General features: G+C 47.9%; 1 protein-coding gene across 2 annotated transcripts in view; it reads left to right on the top strand.

Annotated features, from left to right (window-relative positions):
* Positions 1 to 354: 354 nt before the first annotated feature.
* PLCD1 (phospholipase C delta 1) overlaps positions 355 to 18,940 on the top strand; it is a 73,748-nt gene continuing 55,162 nt past the window's right edge. The window contains exon 1 of one of the 2 annotated variants that reach the window (XM_019530036.1): positions 355 to 670. In XM_019530036.1, coding sequence (XP_019385581.1) covers positions 637 to 670 — 34 coding nt within the window. In that variant the 5' untranslated portion in view covers positions 355 to 636. Of the gene's footprint in view, positions 671 to 16,478; positions 16,700 to 18,940 lie in introns of those variants that run through there. The other variant, XM_019530025.1, reaches the window with a different exon arrangement.

The following is an 18,940-nucleotide window of genomic DNA, read 5'->3' as shown; positions in this document are numbered from 1 at the left end:
GTGTGGAGAGCCTTTGTGGTCACAGTCTATTTCTGCCATGGTTAATTTATTACATGCACATTTGCTTCTTCTGCGTGACAGTAGTCTGTCCTGACAAGCCCTTCAAGTCTTTGTCTCTGAGTCCTGGTTTCTGTAAGTTCCTGCCCTTACTATGGAGTCCTTTGGGACAGATTTTTGGCTTGCACTTTCTTCCATGAGCCTTAAATGAGAGGGGCTGACAGCAAATGAATGGGTGTTTGTATCAATCTGAGAAAGGAGGCAACAGCCACAGGCACACAGCTGGGATGGGCTGGTGGGTGGAGAGGGCTGGTGCTTTCGACTGCAGGCAGGGACATGAGAGCTGGGAGGGGCCTGGGCTGTGTGCGGAGCAGGCACTGGACTGCCGGGCTCCGTCTCTGCTGCACACAGCAGCTCTCTGCCGCAGGGGAGGAATAGATGAGGTGTCTTTGCAGAGCAGAACACCCACACAAGGAGCAAGGACGCGGATGCACTGCAGAAACTAGATGTTTCGACTTCCTGGACCAGCGAGTGGAGTAAACTTGACAGGTCGGGCTCCCCCACCCAGCCACCTCCAAACATCTGGGCACATCTGGGTCTGGAGCTCCTTGCTGCTGCCTCCTGCCTGCATTTACCACAATGGAATTTAATGGCTGTTTCTCTTCTTGCAACAGTAAGTCAGTAGTGGGACTGTACAGCATTTTCAGTGCTCCTTCTGACTCATCCAGGAGGAGATTCCTGTGTGTGTGAATGTGTGTGTGCACGCATGTGCATGTATGACACTGTGTATGTACAGAAAAAACTTTATATGCAACCAATGAAGCATGAAACTAATATTACAATGACCTACGCTTGCTCAAATGTCACACCAGGGAAATAAGCATTCTTCCAGTTTTACTGGGGCTTTTTTTATATGTTGGAGGGCGTTTCGTGTGCTAACATAAAGGCAAAAATCTAAAAAATGTATGATTCTGATCTTCCCTCGGGGCACACTCATCTTTCTTCGTTGTGAGAAGGAGAAACTATCTGTCAAATCCTTAGCTGGTGCAAACTACCATAGCCCCGTTGCCAGCAGAGGAGCTATGACAGTTTATGCCAGCTGAGGATCTGCCTCCCAGGTACCGTAAACACATTTTAAAAACATATCTAAAAATAAAAGACTCTTCCTGCCTTCCAGTGAGTGCACTTGTCTCGGATGGTATATCTGGGATGCTTGCCTGATAAACAGGATACTCTGATTCCCTCCCTTAAGTTTAATGTGTCATTCTGTTACCCCTTCTCCTTATTTTGTTCTCCATAGCGAACAGAAACAGCTAAACACCGTGCAGATCTATGGATAATGCACTGTAATGAGAGACTGTGCTGCAGCAATAACTGAAAGAACTTAACTGGCTTTTTTTTTTCTTAATGGGTGGATGGTCTCTTATTATGATTTACTATAGACTGAAATGAGTACAAACATAGATCCCGAGCTGCCTTGCATATCTATGGCATGCAATAGGATCAGTCATCGTCAGAGACAGAAATCTCAGGAAATCTCCCAGGCTCAAGAAATCTGTCCTGGGACTTTCCCAGATGTTAGCAGTTCATCAGCGAGGTAAAATGGAGGTTAATGTTCATCATTATTCATTATGCAGCTCATTAGGGAAAAGAAAGGTGAAAAATTCATCTGGAATTATTAGAATTATTCCCATTCTGACTTGTAGGTCATGGTTTAAATGAATACTATTTCATCTTCTGGGGTCAGGAATTGGCAGCTGGTTGTTAGAAAAGTTTCCAGCGGCTCTTTGGCATCCTGCACTTCTGTGAGAAAAGGCCCTCTCATGCGCGCAAACAAGCATACCAAATTAGCCCGATGAGTAAAGTTACCCACGTGCTTCTCTCTTTGTAGGATCATGTTCTTGATACTTAACTGCTGAAAAAGATTTAAGCTGTGTGTATGCAGAAGTGTCAGTCATTTGGGCACTGTGGTTAGAGGGGTGTTGTAAAACAATGTTTCTAAAGCTGCGTTCAGTGTCGAGGAGGAGGATGGGGGTGATGATGATAATGCATCTGGTATATCACGACGTTAAAGTAGTCTGGCAAAATAACACAAAGAGAGGGTCAGCAGAATGAGCTGGGAAAACAGTTCTGAGCTTGGCAAGGAATCCACCGCTACTTACTTATAACAGCCAAGCGATCTTCCAAACTGAAAGAACAGGCATACTGTAGTGAAACCGTATGACAAGCTAGTGAATGCGCTTAGTGAAGGAATACAGGCTGCTTCGCTTGAGACAGGTCTGAGTCTTGGGGTGACCGCTGAACGCAGCTGGTCAAGTTTGCTGTCAGTAGTAACAGGGTAGCCTCACTCCTTTAACCTGGCTGTATCTCATGCTTTGCATTTGTTTGGTTCAGCCACAATGAGACCTTCTCTTTTTGCTTGTTCTGCAAATTGCCCTTCATTTTTCTTAATGTATTATGCATAAACCTGCAGGGCTCTGCAGCCAATTAATTGCTTCTCTTATGCTTCCTCATATTTGGCATATCATTCAGCCTGTGCCCCCCTTTATTATGTAATGGATAATTATCATTCCTAAGTTCATTGGCTGAGGCAAGAAATGCGTCATCTCTGAAAACCCACAGTCATGGTCAAGGAATGCCATGGTGTTCTGCCGAAGCAAAGCAGCTGGGCTGAGACTCAGCTGTCGAAGGGTTAAAATATTTCTGAAATCCTCACTGAATGGTCCAGTTTCTTGCTTTGCACATCCTTATCAGGGCTCTGAGCACTTTATCCGTGCCAGTTTAAACTCTCAACCTGGAAGCCCCCCACCCCCGTCAATACTTAAGTGACGTTCAAATTGATTTTGTGGCATGGGACAGACGCCTTTTAGAGTTGAGCGTCACTGGGTAAAAGGGGTCCTGATGGGTTGTCTGCCCCTCCCCATATCTCCCCAAAGGTTTAGGGGTCACTCCCAGGAGCTCTTTCAACTCCATGTGCTCCTTTTCTTTTTCATGTCCTTGTGACAAGGCATTATTTAGCAGATTCATTGAAACCTGACGGGACTGCACTGTGAGTACTTCTGCTATAACCTTGAACTTGTGATTTCTGGGCTGTAGACAAGGCACCTCCTTAGCACCCATGCTAAGGAGCTAGCTACTGTTTCCTTGAGGTGAAAGGGTAGCATGAGGACACCTTTGAGCCGAGAAAATGAAGAGTATTAGACTAGAAACCCATACATCACTACCTTCCAGAGGGGTGCTGAGCAGTAGTATCAGCAGTGATGGATCAGGTCCAGGATCAGGGCCGCAACTGGACAAAAATAAATGGGACAACAATTCAGGCAGGACAGGGTGTGGAGGGAGCGGCAGGATGGATGCTTGTGCGAAATGGGTTTGAATGAGGAACCCAAAGCGGGGGAAGGAGGGTACCTGGTAGACTGGGATGCTGCTGCATGCAAAGGAGCAGGAGAAGGAAGGGAAGAGAGACAACGGGGAGCAGGAGGAAGCAAAAAAAGGAAGAGAATCGGCGGTGAGAGGGAATGGGAGCAGAGGAAGAGATGAGTCCAAGAAGGGCATGGGCACCCAGGATGAGGAGCTGAGGTTTCTGCACATAAATGTCAGGTCTGGGAGGCAGAGCAGTCAAGGATGCTGGGCCCGAGGAAAAGGTCCTTGTCGAAGTGATTGTGACACGATCGTGTCACCCGTGGTAGTGCAGGAGCCACAGAGGAAATGCTCTTAAAGAAACGCCAACCTATCTATCCTAAATGCTGCCGTCAACATGATGTCATCTGACTTTTTTTGGATCTTACTGTGGGGCCAAATCCTTCTCTTCTTACTCGCATTCAGTCAAACCCACCGTAGAGTGAAAAGGTCTGAGCCTGCAAAGCTTGGCACAGGCACATTATCCTCTTTGCCTGCCTCTAGTAACATCTATAGTTAATCGGGAGGATTAATTTTCTTTTCTTTTTCTTCTCTCTGGCTTAGTCAGAAAAAGAGATTTGCCAAAATACATTCCCTTGTGTGCCAGGCCAGTCTACTTTCCCACCTTTTTGTAATTCTACAAGTTAACGGACCTATTTTTAAAAACGCACACCGGAGAGTGGAGAAATGCTAATGTTTCCTTACCAGATCGCTGGCTTCAAAACTTTTCTTCCAGTTTCAGTGCTTTTAGAGACTCAATGAGATCAACAAAAGACAAGTCATGCTTGACATTGCTAGAGCACAGGGGGAAAATAGAGGTTTTGTCATGCTTTCTTAGAGTTAAAATATATCTGAACAGTTTTAATCTAACGCTTAATGGCAATGAGAATTTATTTTTGGATTGCAGATAACATCTCAGTGCCAAAGGGGCTTGCTGGGAAAGGTTACGAGCAGTTTTAGAAAGAGCCCATGAGACTTGCTTTTGACTACTGCTCTCACTGTAAATAGATTATCAGTGTAATATGTCTAGAAATGTGTCAACAATATTTTCCCAGCGAGTGGGTTGAATGCAACATTGTCGCTGTGCACTGGTGACTGTTGACACCTTGTCATTTTTACTAGAGGAGCATCCTGTTGTCCTGACACGACATCCCCCCTTCCCTTCTCACCCCAGGTACTGCACCAGCAAGTAAGGCATTTCACGGGTAGGTTTATTTGTGTGCATTCGGCTTGAAGCTGAACTTGACTGTGCACAATGATGGGGGAGTCGGTATCCTGAGGTCTGGTTTTCATTTCCTGATTCAGCTGAACTTCAGTCAAAACTGCAGTTTCACATAACTCCCAGCCAAAGCCACGCATAGATCCCAGGCGTACATGGAAACCCTTGTCCCAAATCCACCGAAAGATTTCTGAATCCTTCTGAGAACAAAGGCTATGTTTCAAGTTGGCGTTAAAATCCAAAGGCAGGCAAACATTTTCCAGCTTTACCCTGAAGTTTTGAACTGCAGCCCTGCTCTAAATCTGATCTGGAGGAAAACATCCTCATCCTCACGTACTGGTAGGGCAGTAGTGTCCAGGAGCTCTGGGAGCACCTTTATGTTAGAGGCTGTATGAACACAGGACGAACAGATGGTGCCTTCCCCAAAGATAAATATAAGACAAGAGCCAACCAATGGACACAGAAACTCCGTGGTGCAGTACGAGGAGACAGCTTTATCAGGATGCTGAAGGGTGGGCTCAGATACTAGCTGCTGTCAAGTTTGCATGCATCCCAGCGAAGGAGAGCGCTAGAGATGGATCTGAATGAAAACAATGAAATGATTTTGCAGGGGTGTATGGAGAATACGTGAGCAGGTCTCCATCATAGGACACATCTATCAGCACTAACACCCCTAAGCCACATGTTAGCTTGGGGGCGGGGAAAATATGGCCTGCGGGCCAGATTTGGCCCACCAAGCCCTTTCTTCTGGCCCACGGGGCCCTCCAGCAAATTATGCCCCGCTAGTGCTGCCATCTCTGTTTGAATCTATTCCAGGACGTGTCCAGAACACCAGCGTGCCCACGACATACAATACAAACATGCCTACGTGCTAGGGATATCAGTTATGGATTACAGTGTGTTGACTTTACATCAGGAAGGCGAATGCACATTACAATTACATTTTAAAAACCCACTGGACTACTGCATTAAAGCAGATTCAACATTTAATATTTATTTTAATGAATGCCGTATCATTTGTCTCCCAGGTGACTCTCAGCAGTCTCCTGGAGATGTATATTAAATTCCTGGAGACTCCAGGGCAGTCCTGGAGGGTTGGCAACCCTATGTCCCACCCAGCCCTTCTGCTCACAAGGATGAGAGTGAGGCACCCACATGTACATGCAGCCCCCAAAACATACCCTATTGCCTGACTCCCACCCTCGAGGGTGGAAGGGCTTGGCTGGCCAATGTGCAGTTTCTGTGCGTAGCTGCTGCTGCAGCTCCCAGGACCTGCTCTGCTTCCCTGGTCTCCTGCTCGCTCCCACCCAGGTGCAGCGGGGCCCTGGCTGCAGCTGGGCAGAAGCACGGAGCGTGGGGCTGGGGCTGGGGGCAGCGCGGAGCCCACGCCCGGGGGAAAGGGGGTGGCAGGAGTGCGGAGCTGGGGTGGGTAGCATGTGGGTGCAAGGGAGAGTGACCACTCCTCCCGTGGTGTGCAGCGCCGGCAGGCGGTGGCAGCAGCAGCAGGTGGGGCGCCTAGGGTGCAGGCGAGGTGCAGCTCTGGCCACTGCTGCACGTTGCAGCGAGGGGCACAGCCTCCAGCAGGCCGCCTGTATCGCTGGCGCTGCCCAGCACTCGTGCGCAGCCCCTGCACTCGCCCAGCAGGGAGGGAAGCCCTCAGTGCTGGAGCCGGCGGCCTTTCCCACGGGGGCTGCACTGCAGGGGAGGAAAGCCCCAGGTGCCTTCCCCTGTGGGAAGGGTGCATCTACACACACGGGGGGGTGTCCCTATACCCTCCAACCTCCCGCACACCCACACTGTGCCCCTGCAACCCCCCACATATACACAAGCCTATGCCCCTGACACACACATGCCCCACCCCCTGCCCACACACCCACATCCACCCCCTCACACCCCACCATACACACCCACACTATGCATACCCACACACCCACACTACACACCCCCAGACTCACATCCCACCCTACACCCCGCCCACAAAATACAAGACTAAGAAATTATTGTTGAGTTATTATGTGATCACCCCTGTCTACACTCCGCAAACACAAATCACAATAAAAACATTTTTTGTAATAAAATTAAAATATGTTATAGTAGGTGTTTGACTTTTAGTGTATGATTTGGGTTTTTTATGTTTCTAAGATAGCAACTCCCCCAAAGGAGTATTTCTGGGGGGCAAAGGGAAGGACTTCTGGTGGCAAACACCAGGGGTTAGGGGTGGGACTTCTGGTCCCAAGATGGCGACAAGTGGGCGGGGCAAATGTCAAGGGGTGGGACTACCCATGCGGCCCTCAGCAGCTCCCCAGAACTTGTTAAGTGGCCCTCCACCTGAAATAATTGGCTGCCCCAGTGCTACCTGCTAACAGGATGAGCTGAATAGGCAAGAAAAATCTGTCTAACCCACAATGTATCTTAAACTGGGTTATGCAAACCCCCGGGGTTATGCAATGAACTTTTAGAGGGTATGCAAGAAAAAGGAATGGGAAAGCAGATGGGAAAGGGAGAAGAGGAAACTGGACATGCCCCTGGCTGGAGTCATCTGACCCCGGTGCTCTTTCCTGCCCAGGGCAGGGGGCTGGACTCGATCTACTGAGATCCTTTCTGACCCTAACAACTATGAAACTATGAAGCTATAAGATAAATGGAGGTCAAGGAAGAAAAAGGAAAACAAAGAATAACTCTATTGTGTCATGTTGTTAGAGGGTTACACTGTAGTCATAGTGACAAAAAGTCTTACTTTTTGTTATCTGAATCTGGAATCATGGGGGTACCCCAAATTTGCAACACATTAAAAATCAGGTAGGAGACCCAAGAAGTTGGAGAACCACTGGTCTAAGCCAGGGACATCAAAGGTATGGCCAGCGGGCTGGATGTGGCCCATGGAGTCCCCTTATCCACTCCCTGGTGCTGCTCCTGGGACTCAGTTGATCCATGTGGTGTATGAAGGAATGGCCTGATGCACAGGGCCTGGGCTGCAGTGCGTGCCCGTTTTGGCCAGTCCAGGACCACATTGTACGCAGCACCCAGTTTGGCTGGCCCAGGATCTGAGCTACACATGGAGCTTGTCCTTGCTGGGCCAGGACTGCACCCCATGTGGTTCTTGCTCTGGGGCCCATGCTGAATGCAGCACCTTGGTGGGTGCCACATGTAGCGCGTGTCCTGAGCCAGCTGGGGCAGGCACCGCATGCAGCATGCACCCAGGATTGGCTGGAACAGGTCCTGAGTGGGCGCTGGATCTAGCATACAGCAGGGAGAGGTGGGAGGGTCAGTGCGTGGGCCCTGATTGGGCTTATGGATCAGTACCGTGCCACTCATTCAGGAAGAGGTGAGTTTGACACCCCTGTTCTAAACAAACCTGCAATGGGAAATTCATAGCACCCGATGAAATAGGCTGTGGCATACTTGAAAGCTCAGAGCTCTCTGAAGGAGCTTGTCTGTAAGGTGCACTCTGCCCTGCCTTTTGCAATGAGTCTGTGCCCATTCCCAGCTTTACCACAAGGTGGAACTTGTTTCATATCACATGCAAGCACAAGCAAACAACTGGGAAGTAGCCTTAGCACCTATGTTCACATCCCCTTCTTTAGTCACCCCCTGCGCAACTCCTCAGGGGACAGCTCGAGCAGCAGAGCCGTGTAGATGGAGGCCACTGGCATTTTATTCTTGCTTTTATTATGTGAGAGCCCAGAAACTGAGATCTGCACTCTGTTTTATTAGGGGCTATATGAACAGAGCGTGAACAGTCTGTGCCCCAAGGGATTAGGCTGTAAGTGGAGGGAGCAGACAAAGAGCAAGGGAAAGATATGTCCAAGATAGCAAAAGGAGCTGTGATCCTCAGTGCATGACATGCCGCTGCCTTAGTTCAGTGTCTTTATTGGTGGGATTTGGTTAAGAGGGGACAGGCCGAATGGGATGACAAGGGCCGGGAGAGGGGGCATTGATGGGAAGGGTGCAGCAGAAAAGGGTGTAGGTGGAAGAGCAAATTGAGGAGCATGAGATGTGGCTGGGACTCTTGCAGAGGGATGGGGGGAGGTGGTACGCCAGCTTACCGAGGAGCCCACCAGGGTTTCTCTGTCCTCACCCAGATGTCAGGCAGCTGGCCCAGGAGCGCTGCTGCAGGAAGCCAGCCAGCGCTGCCCCACGTGCGCCCTACTCAAAGAGCTGGCTGCAGCGAGGGGGAGTGGGGGACAGGCAATAGGAAATATAGGGACAGAAGTTACACATAAACTGGGTTAAGTGATCAGAAACTGGTTTAACCCTGTAACAGAACAGAAACTTAATGCACACAAACCAGTTTCAAAATGGCCGAAACTGGTTTAAGATAAACCTGGTTGAATATAGTATCGGACTTAACTGATTTGGGTCAAACTGGTTTCTGAAACTTCTGTCCCAGACCCCTTCCTGGTTCAAGTTAAATCATAGTCCCCCAGCATCCCAGCATGCTCTGCAGTCCTGGGCTGTGCTGTGCTCTCTGCTCCAGCAGATCAGGGCTGGCCCCACTTCTCTGCTTTGTAGCCAGAGCAATGAGACTGGTTGACAAAGGGGTGGGGGTGGGAAACCTGGCTGGCACCGCCCGGTCTGCCTGGTGGGGGCCGAGCAGCCCCTGCCAGACTTTTCCCTGCTGGAGTGGAGGGGCCAGGGGGCGCAGGCCAGCAGGCTCAGGAGGAAGGAGGGGGATGAAACCCCCATGGCCCCCCTCTCCCATCCACATGGGACCCCAGCCTGCATCTGTGTAGCTTTCCACCCCCTTGCTGCTTGCATGGCGGGGAGTGTGGCCAGAGCCGGCCCAGGCAGTACCTGAGGCAAAGGTGGGGCAGGGAGGGGAATTAAAGTCCCCTGTCTCCCCTCTCTGTGATCTCAGTGATCTCTATTTCTCCTGGAGTGCACACCTTGCCGGCAAATTTGCTTAGTTCTTATACTGTTTAATCGTATAGCTTCAAAGCATTTTCCTTGATAGCTGGCCGATTAGAGGCCGAACAAAACAGGGAGGAAAAGGGTGACCATCGTATTACAATCGTTAAATGGCCTGGCTCCTGTTTTTGGATTTGTCCAGGTATGAAGACTTGTGTTTTTCCATAGCTACTGATTAACTTAGCAATTAACTGTGATGGGCTTTAAGTGGTCAAACAGGTACCTAGAGGCATTGGTGACCGGACCTGTTTGGGTATTGGTCTATCAATGGGGAAAATTTGGAATAGCTTGTACCAGTGATGCTCTATTTACAAACCTCCAGACATACATTGAATGGTTGAGAGATTTGTAACACCTTAGACATTGAATGCCTGTTTTGAGAAATGTGAGCAAGTCACACACAAAACATCTTTCCTGTACCTTTGACAGGTTTCTCTTGAGATGCTTATTTAGTCTTTTGTCTTCTTTAGTTGCTAGTTCAGTTGAAATGCATATGTAGTTTCCTTGCCTTCCCTAGCTCAGCCTTTTCTTTGGCTTTCTTAGATACATGCATGTGATGAATGTGCAAGGTCTCTGTTAACAATATCCTTAATTTAATATAACCTAGCACAGAGAATAAAGCCACCTGGGGTTGCTCAATTTTGTGTGGTCCCAGCTGCTACCTAGCATTTTTGTGCAAGATGCACGGGTCACGAAGATTTTATGTGTAGGCTTGGCCGAGCTGTTACTGTTTTCACCATCATCATGGGCCTTCCTCACTATTATTGAATGTGGAGTGTGTGAAAAGGGGCTGGTGGGCAGGGCTTGCTCCAGTCCTTCCTTGCCCGGGAGGGCCAAGGCCCGGTGCAGACATGCCTTCCAAGCAGGAGTGGCTGTAACATGCACATTGCCACAACACGTGCATTGCAGACATTTCCCCCTTCCCTCCAGCTGGCAAACTGATCTCCCTCAGAGTGGTCTGAGTAGCCCAGGCGTCTTGGCACCCCTGCCCGATGCATACCAAGATAAACTGTGAAAGGAAACACCCTCAAGGGAAAAGCAGGGCAGTGAAAGCTGAGAGCAGCCCCTCACAAGGCTCTCCTTCCCTTTAACAAACGCTTCTCTGTAGCCGTTACATCCCACCATCTGCATTTGGGGTCAGATTCTCATAAACCCCCTCACCCTGGGCATGATCCTCAGTGAAATGACACTTTCTGGCAGGGCAAAGAGGCCTAAGAAGTATCCTATGCTGTGGAAGCTCATATTGGTAGGGCTATTCAGAGAGTAAGTGCTATTCCAAGCAAGTAAAAGTGTCAGGATCTGATGAGAGGTGAATGTCACCTGATGGGTGACATGATTTTTTCCAGCTATGTAAGTTGGTCTAATAAAAGATATCCGATTCACCCAAAGAGCGTTGTCTGGCTATGTCCTTGGGCCAACATGGCTACAACCTACACCCCTGTCACCTGATGGGATTTTGGAGGAGATGGGAGAGGATTTAATTCCTCTATTTTTTCACTTCTTGGGTTGGATCCTAGATTTATACTGGTTTAGGTCCCATGAAGGAGCAAGTATACAGTATATATGATTTTGATAATCATACCATCGAACCCGGATGGTATGATTATCAAAATAATATGTACTGTACACTTGCTCCTTCATGGGGAGCCTATTTTAAACGCTGTTCTGGATCATCATTTGGGCAGCTTGGGATCTTCTCCGCATTTTTTTCTGAGTCGCATGCCTCTATTTGCCCTTGTGTGTGGTCTTCTCCAGGTCCCCGGGCACCCGCTGCAGTAGGCACGTTCCTCTGACTCTGAAGTCCAGACCCCATCGAGAGGAGGGGTGGGGGAAGCACTTTATCTTTGCCTGTTCACCTTGTCATTTGAGTACTTCACAGGTAACATTAGAGAGTCAGGAAAGTACCAGGGGAAACATAACAGTTTCTATTCACTGTTGTACAGTATGTTTCTGAAGAGAACAGTCAGTATTTAATGTTGGCGCGGGCCAGGTTCATTTCCCAACAGCGCAGAGCTGGGAAGGTGCACCAAGCTTATAACTCTGGAGATTAATAGCACTCTATACTTTTGCCTGCTGTAATGAAATGAAATGTTTGGGGAATACTACCTGAGCCCGACGCTACTGCCATTTCATAAAGAAGTCTGGCATTGAGTGTAGGAGCGCAGGAGAGGAGAAGAAAAATTACTGAGTTTCTTAAAAGGAACGTGTCATTTAAGCAAGGTGGACATTTTTTTCTCTGACAGATGTGGAGGCATATGTGACTTTTGGGAAAATTTCTCATTAAAATCAGCAGGAAGTTCCTGACAGGCATATCTTATATAACCACTGGAGTCATTACTAGTCACAGTGCAGTGGTTTGTGTCACTTAGGTAATGAGCGGTAGCATGCTTTAGTGATGTGAGCCTGGGATTGGAAGACAGGCGTCCTGAGTATGACTTGACGTATGGTTGAACAAATCAGTTAACTTCTCTACTGTTATTTGCATTACAGAAATGCCTAGCTCCGAGCAGCAAGCACTGTGCTAGGTGCTGTATTAATAGAAAGTCCACAAAGGCAGTCTTTGCCACAAAAATTGCTCAAAAGCTATCTGGTTTCTCATCTGTAACATTATGGTAGTGCTTCCTGACTAGCTTTTTCATAAGAGTGAAAGAGTGAAGGTGAACTACTTCGTATTTCAAAAATGCTTTGAAGATGTGAGCAGCTAAGGATAATTATTATTATATACCCCTTGTCGTTCCAAAGGATCCCTGTGGCTAATTATTTTGTTAACATACAGACCAGATTCTACAACGCTTTTCAAACTAATTATTACCTTCCTCTGTAATAACCTGATTGAAATCAGTGAGTCGCTCTGTAAGGTGCCAGGGCTGCAAACATTTGCGTACATGACTAGCTTTACTCACGTGACTAGTCCCACTAGTTTCAATGAGACTGCTCATATGGGTGAAGTTGCAAGTTTGAGTGTTTACAGGATTTGGATCGGGTGCCTTACGCAGTGTGAGTAAGGGTAAGGGAATCATTTCCTTCTGTCCAGCGGTGGAACCCCTGGAACGTGGCACGGTATCATGTAACATGCAGTGTCATTAGATAATAGCATGCAACTTGTAATGTCTTGCCTAACACCCCGGAAGATTTATGCGTCCATTATAAAATATGACATCAGTTTTTATGACTCCCACTCCCTGCACTCTTCTCCCCTCCCCCTGCCATAAGGAAATCAGATCTGTTGTTTCCCAAAGCAGGGCTTTCTCGCACGTGACCTTCACCTTTGTTTTAAAGCAAAAAGGAGTTTCCTGTCTCCAAAGCCCCAAAGCAAAGCATAGCTTTAAACACTGCTGTTCTGGAGACCTGCCTGCTTTAAATGACCCATAGCGTTCTGGAAAGTTTGTGCACACTTCAGCACGCAGGGGATAGCGCTTTACTTGAAACAGTCTGGAAGATCTATGATAGGCTGAGAGGTTGTTAGCAATCCAGCTACCTGCCCTGTTTAAAAAGAGTTAGGTAAGAAAGGGCATGTCTACACGTGCATCTATGCTGGCTTAAATTTACTGCACAGTAAGTTACTGCACAGTTAGCAGGAATAAGCCAGCGTTTACACAGGCAGGCATTAAAGTGCATTAATGCTTTGTGTGGGCTGACTTGGTTCTAAAGTTAGTCCCAAGTCAGTCCATACACAGCGTTAATGCACTTTAACACCTATACATGTAAACACCGGCCTATTCCTACTAAAGTTAATCTCAAGTCAGTCCACACACACAATGTTACTGTGTAGTTAGTCATCTACACATGCATTACTGCACAGTAACTAATCAGGCATAAATTTGATACCTGCATGATGCAAGTATCAAATTTATGCTTAAGTCAGCAAAGGTGCCATATTTATTGTGCAACACAGGCATGCACATGCAGACACGTGCCTGTACTGCTCAAAAATGCCAGTTACTACACAGTAAATGTGCATGTGTAGACATGCCCAAAGTTAAGCAGATATGTTCCAAAGTTTAAAATGGGGCCTGAGACCAGCTGCAAGTTGTCAGCCTTTCCAAGAAGAGCACAGCCTTTCCTATTTAATGCAACTGATGTGTTTAAATTACAAGTATCATCCATATTGTGTAATCACCACATGATTTATTAGATCACCCAGGCCATCTACTGGCCAATGCAGGATTGCTCCCTAGATTACATAACTGCTAATGGGAGACTTGCCTAAGTAAAGACTGCATGATCAGGCTCTTACATATCTGTCAAAGGATTAGAAGACCAGTGCTTTATTTACAAGTTGGAGATTTCCTTCTGAACTCTACCTACGCCCTGACTATAATGGTCAATGACTTCCCAGTGAGAGGAAGCATTTTCCTTCTCCTCTATTTACTTAGCTGTGGTTTACAATCACATGGGCCAGGTAAATATGAGCAGGTCCTGTTTACTGCAGTCCAAGACTGGTCAGTGGTCCTCCTTCATCCTCTAGCTCCACATGGATGAGAGCAGTCCTCAGTGCCAAATGATCCTGATCACACCCTTTTGCTGACCAAAGGACTGAGATGCTTTATGCCAAAGTGCGAGTGCTGACTTTTGTGCAGAGCCCAGCGGCAGTAGAGAGGGCTGAGAAGTGGAGAGAAGATTGAGTTTGAAAAAGTAGCGGCTTTTGCATTTAATTTAGAAAAATGCTGAAGCAGTGACCTGGCACCCTGCCTAACCTCTCACATATTGTGCCAGGCCAAGGCCATTGGGTACATGCTGGCTGTGGATAACAGGCTTTTGCCAGAGCCTTGCTGCATCTCTCTGCAGCAGACTACACACAGGGGGGGGCAAAATGCAGCTTGCCAGGCCATTTTATCTGGCCTGCAGTAGCCCCTAAAATATTTAGAAAATCAATATTTATCTGCCCCTGTCATGCAGCCCTCGATGGCTTGTCAGAACTCAGTACGAGGCCCTCCGCCTGAAATAACTGCCTGCCCCTGCTTCACGGTGTCTCCCATGCCTGACTTGCTTTTCCGGGAGCAGCCTGGCAAAGAAGCCTGCAAAGCCCACACGTCACCAGCTTCTCCAAATTGAACGGTGACAACTGGTGGGATAAGTGCAGTCTGCACTATTTCAGTGCACCCCACAGAGAGGCAGTGGGGTTCGGTAGGACAGGTCCTCGCCTTGCCCCTGACAAGCTGTGGCGGGGCCCTAAGTGGCATTTTCTGTGCGGCTGTTTTACTTTCCCCTCAATCTTGCCTCTTTCCATTTTGGACAGCACCAAAGCTCCATGGGGCCTGATCTTGGTTGTCACCCTGTCATTAATAAGCAGGTTTTTATTTGAGTGAGTGCCGACAGATTGGAGAGCACTGAGAACTGGGCATCCTGACCCTGCTAAATCATGGCTTCTTAGCGTTTTGTCCTGTAAAGGGTAACACATCCCTTTCATATATGATTTTCAATGGGTATTTTTTTTTTACCATCAGAATATTCTAACCCAGTGTCTAACGTGTTTCTAGTTAAAGCAGCCCCTGCTGCCTGCTGCCCCTCTCCCCCCAGTCTCCCCTCCCCATAAGCTAGAGAAGCTCATTTCTCGGCAGCTTGGGAGTTTGGGGTTCGTAAACACAAAAACTGGCTTATGCTTATTGTGGAAAGACCAAAACCAGGGAGAGAAGACCCTGGTTACGGTAGTGCTCTGGTTGTTGCTTCCACAACACAGGAAAAGAGGATGGGGCTAATGCAGCGGAGACTTCACCGTGAAGGTAGCCCCAGAATCCCACGGTCTGGCAAGAGCAAGATGCTGCTCCGTGCCCGCTTGTCTTCTTGCTTACGACACAGTAGCGTGGGAAGAAAGCCAGACCCCATTGTGCTAGGTTAAAAAGCCCCTAGAAAGCTACAGTCCTTCTGCAAAAGGGAAAAGCAGTTTGCTGTGTTAGGCAGAAGGCAGGGTGGAGTTGTCACAGGGCTGTACCAAGGGTCTCTGGTGCTCAGCAGCCAATGCTTATGTTTGCACCCCCTCCCCAGTTGCAGAGTGGGGGAGGGTCCCCCAGCCCCCAGTTGCAGACCCAGGGGGAGAGGGCCAGCCCTGCACCCGGGGGCCATGGCCCCCTACCGCTCCCCTGTCGGTACACTGCTGGAGCTGCAGTTAGTCCAGTGGTTCCCAAACTCTGATTGTGCACCACCAATTTAAAACGATGCAACCTCAAGTACCACCAGCAGATTTTTCAATTCAACCTTAAGTACCGCCCATCAATTTTTGTCATATAAAGGAATTATAATAAATCTGTTACCGCGCACCACTGACAGGTTGTCCGAGTACCACTGGTGGTACCTGTACCACAGCTTGGGAACTGCTGAATTAGTCTATAAGGTGCATTTCTATCCTGCCTTCTTCCAAAGGGCTCACCGGTGAAACAGGCAAGAGAGACCAAGGCTGAGAGCAGACACATATTATTATTTCCAGTTTCCAGACAGGGAACAGATGGACTGAGTGGCCTGGGGCAGAGGTGGGAGCTGAACCTCCATTGTCGGAGTCCCACTAGCACGGGCGCTGTCGGCCGATAATAAATGCCATCCACACATCAGCGTGCGGGCTCGTTCAGCGCCTTGGCTCCTCTTCACCCATACGGCCTGCTAGCTGCTAGCAGCTGGCGGCAGCAAACAGAGCTGCACAAAAAAGGGTGGTTGTAACATGCTGAACTTTGCATCCAGTGCATTTGTGATAAGGCTAAGCCGGGCAAGCCTGAGCATTGGATAGGAGGTAGGAGGGATGGCTGGGAACCCCTTTTCCCCAAGAAGTGACACAGAAGCCATTAAAAACTTAATTGCTGAGAAACTCTGCCCTCCCTTACCCTGGAAACTGCTGGCAGGCTTCCCTGTGTCGTCTAATCTAGGCAATGCTGCAGCTGAGGCAGCCGGGAGGCGAGACTTCCCAGTGTCACGCCCACGGCCAGCCCCTTCCATGCCCTCCCTCCGCCTCCTCCCTCTCCCGCTGCTGTCACGTCCAGTCCTTGGGACATTGTTTAACAACAAGTCCATCGGGAGACCTTAGATGAGCAGGGGACGCCAGAAGGCTCCTTTCAGCCAGTGGCTCGCTCTGTAACGCAGGCTGGACCATGAACTGCATCCGGAGACAGCCCAAGTACAGCAAATCCCAAGAAAACTTCTTACAGGAGCAGAGCAATCGAGTGGCAACGCTGAATGGCATCAGGCTGGGTAAGGGATGGGGCAGAGCCAGGTCCCTGGCACCGCTGGGTTCTGGCAGCCCGCGTTTTGTGGGTCCCTTCGTTTGCAGGAGCGGCAGAGACGTTTGTCTCCACCTGCTTTGAGCAAGCCCCCAAGCTGGATTTAAACCTCTGAGGTTTTGTTTTTTGTCGCCACGCTCCAGTTGTGATAGAGGTCTACTTTCAGGCCCGGGTCTTTTGGAGAAGAGGGTTTGTTTCCAAATCAGTTGTCGCCCTCACATAGAAATATTACTGAGCTTTCTATGGGAACAGCATGCCTTCCCCCCTGGTTTCAGCATTGTGGATTATTCACATTATGATTGCTAAAGTAACATGGAAGGGTCTGAATTCAACTGATTAAACAAGACAGGAAAACCAGAGAGAGTTTCCTAATCTCTGTATCTGGCTATTCACTGATCCCTGGTTGCTGCCCAGTGGGTTTACATCAAAGATACATTTGTCCACATTGGGTTTTTTAATTTATTTATTAGCAGGCAGAAGAGGACAGGTCGAGGTGTGAGGAATTTCATTTTTCTACAGGGTGGCTTCACATTTTACCCAAAAGCGATGTTTGCCTTTTTCAGCTGAACCCAGGCCAGGTCCTAAGCATGAGTGGGGAGGGAGAGAGGTTTGTATGTGGACAGTGTAAAGTTGATGCTCAGACAAGGTTTTTTTGGTTGATGCTCAGTGGTTTGGTTGGTTTGGTTTTGGTTGATTGTCAGCGCGTCTGTAGACAATAGAGACATGTCTGGTGTCACCGTGAATGAATTTACGTTCTGGGTTGCAAACAAGGTGACATTTCAATGCTGCTCCTGAGATACATGCTGCCAGCCTGGCACTGTGATTGCACTGGGGTAGCAGGGCTGGTGTTTGTACTGTCTCTAATCTTTCCAGGTCAGGGCCATTATTTGCTTTTGATAGTTCATCAACTCTGTAATGCTTTTTGTGCTGCAGCTGAACAAGACAGCCATCATTCAAAACCAAAAACATGAAATAGCCCCTTAAAATACACGGTTCGTGTGTGTTTTGGAGATGGAGGTGAGGGGGGTGTTAACTGTACTTTGAAAACATATTTTAGGAATGTATTACAAAATAAACTAACATAGTATCATCTTTGCTTTAACATGTATTTCATGTTTGCTAGGGCTGCTCATTGTGTTTTCCAAACTGATTTGCAGAGGGTTAGGATTGTATGTGGAAATTTGCCTCAGTGCGCTTGCATTGCCCGATATCATCATATCATCATATGACTGGCAAGAAGTGTCTTTAGGTTACTCCGTGATATTTGCAGATCTTTACATGACATGGGTTATAAGCAGATCTGTTATATAACTCGTTTCCTCTAGCAAAAATCTTCTACACCTATAGGACATTTTTCTACAACTGGCTTCTTGTTGCACAGAAAGTAACTGTGCAGAGCAAATCCTGTTGCTCAAAAGGGGTATCAGACAAAAAAAAATCTGCTCAAAAGGGGTATCAGACAAAAAAAAAAAGAAACGAAAAGAAAACAGTAGGGATTGGTGGGAAAATAAAGCATGAGATTAGGGGTTTGCTAGGAAAGGAGTTATTTGGAAAGCAGTTCCCATAAACAGGGCATGGTTGCATAAGCATCCGTAGTTATCGGTGGTACTTACCTGGGCCTTATTGCCAGAGGGACGTGCTCTTATCCCCATTTTGGAGGGGGAGAAAAAAGGATAAGGGCTATATCCAAAAAGGGATGTAGGTACCTTGTGTGTGATCCACAAAAGCTATCTCTAATTGCTTGGGTACCTGAGATCCTGTAAACACCTGAATATCTATCAGCAGTTACTTACCTCCTTGGCGGGTTTGATTTCTGCTACACCCAAAGTTTAAAACCAAGTGACTGGCAACAGCAGCAGCGTTTCCGTTCAGGCAGCAGCAAGGGAGTCAGTGGACTTCACGGCTCATTATAATCTACCTGACTCACGGGTGTTAATGATCTTCTCTCCTTTCTAATGGTCTTTAATGGCTCCATGAACCAAGTTATCCTTTGTTCTTCTGTCTCTTAGCTGCTCTTGGTAATGCATCTCCTGTTTCACAGCCCTGCAGACTGATTTTAACTTTAGCTAGAAACATTAACTCAGGTGCAGAAATAACACAGGTGAGCATTAAGTCGGGTGTAGAAACCACTTTCGGTGAAGCACTGAATGCACTGGCAAGATGCTCAAGAAGGCTGGATTTTGTTTTATGAATCTGAAGGCGATGTACATTG

The sequence above is a fragment of the Crocodylus porosus genome, unplaced genomic scaffold (genome assembly GCF_001723895.1).
Source record: "Crocodylus porosus isolate Cpor-Errol unplaced genomic scaffold, CroPor_comp1, whole genome shotgun sequence".
NCBI lineage: Eukaryota > Metazoa > Chordata > Crocodylia > Crocodylidae > Crocodylus > Crocodylus porosus.
The sequence above is the reverse complement of the archived record's forward strand: the minus strand, read 5'-3'. Positions and strand labels throughout refer to the sequence as shown.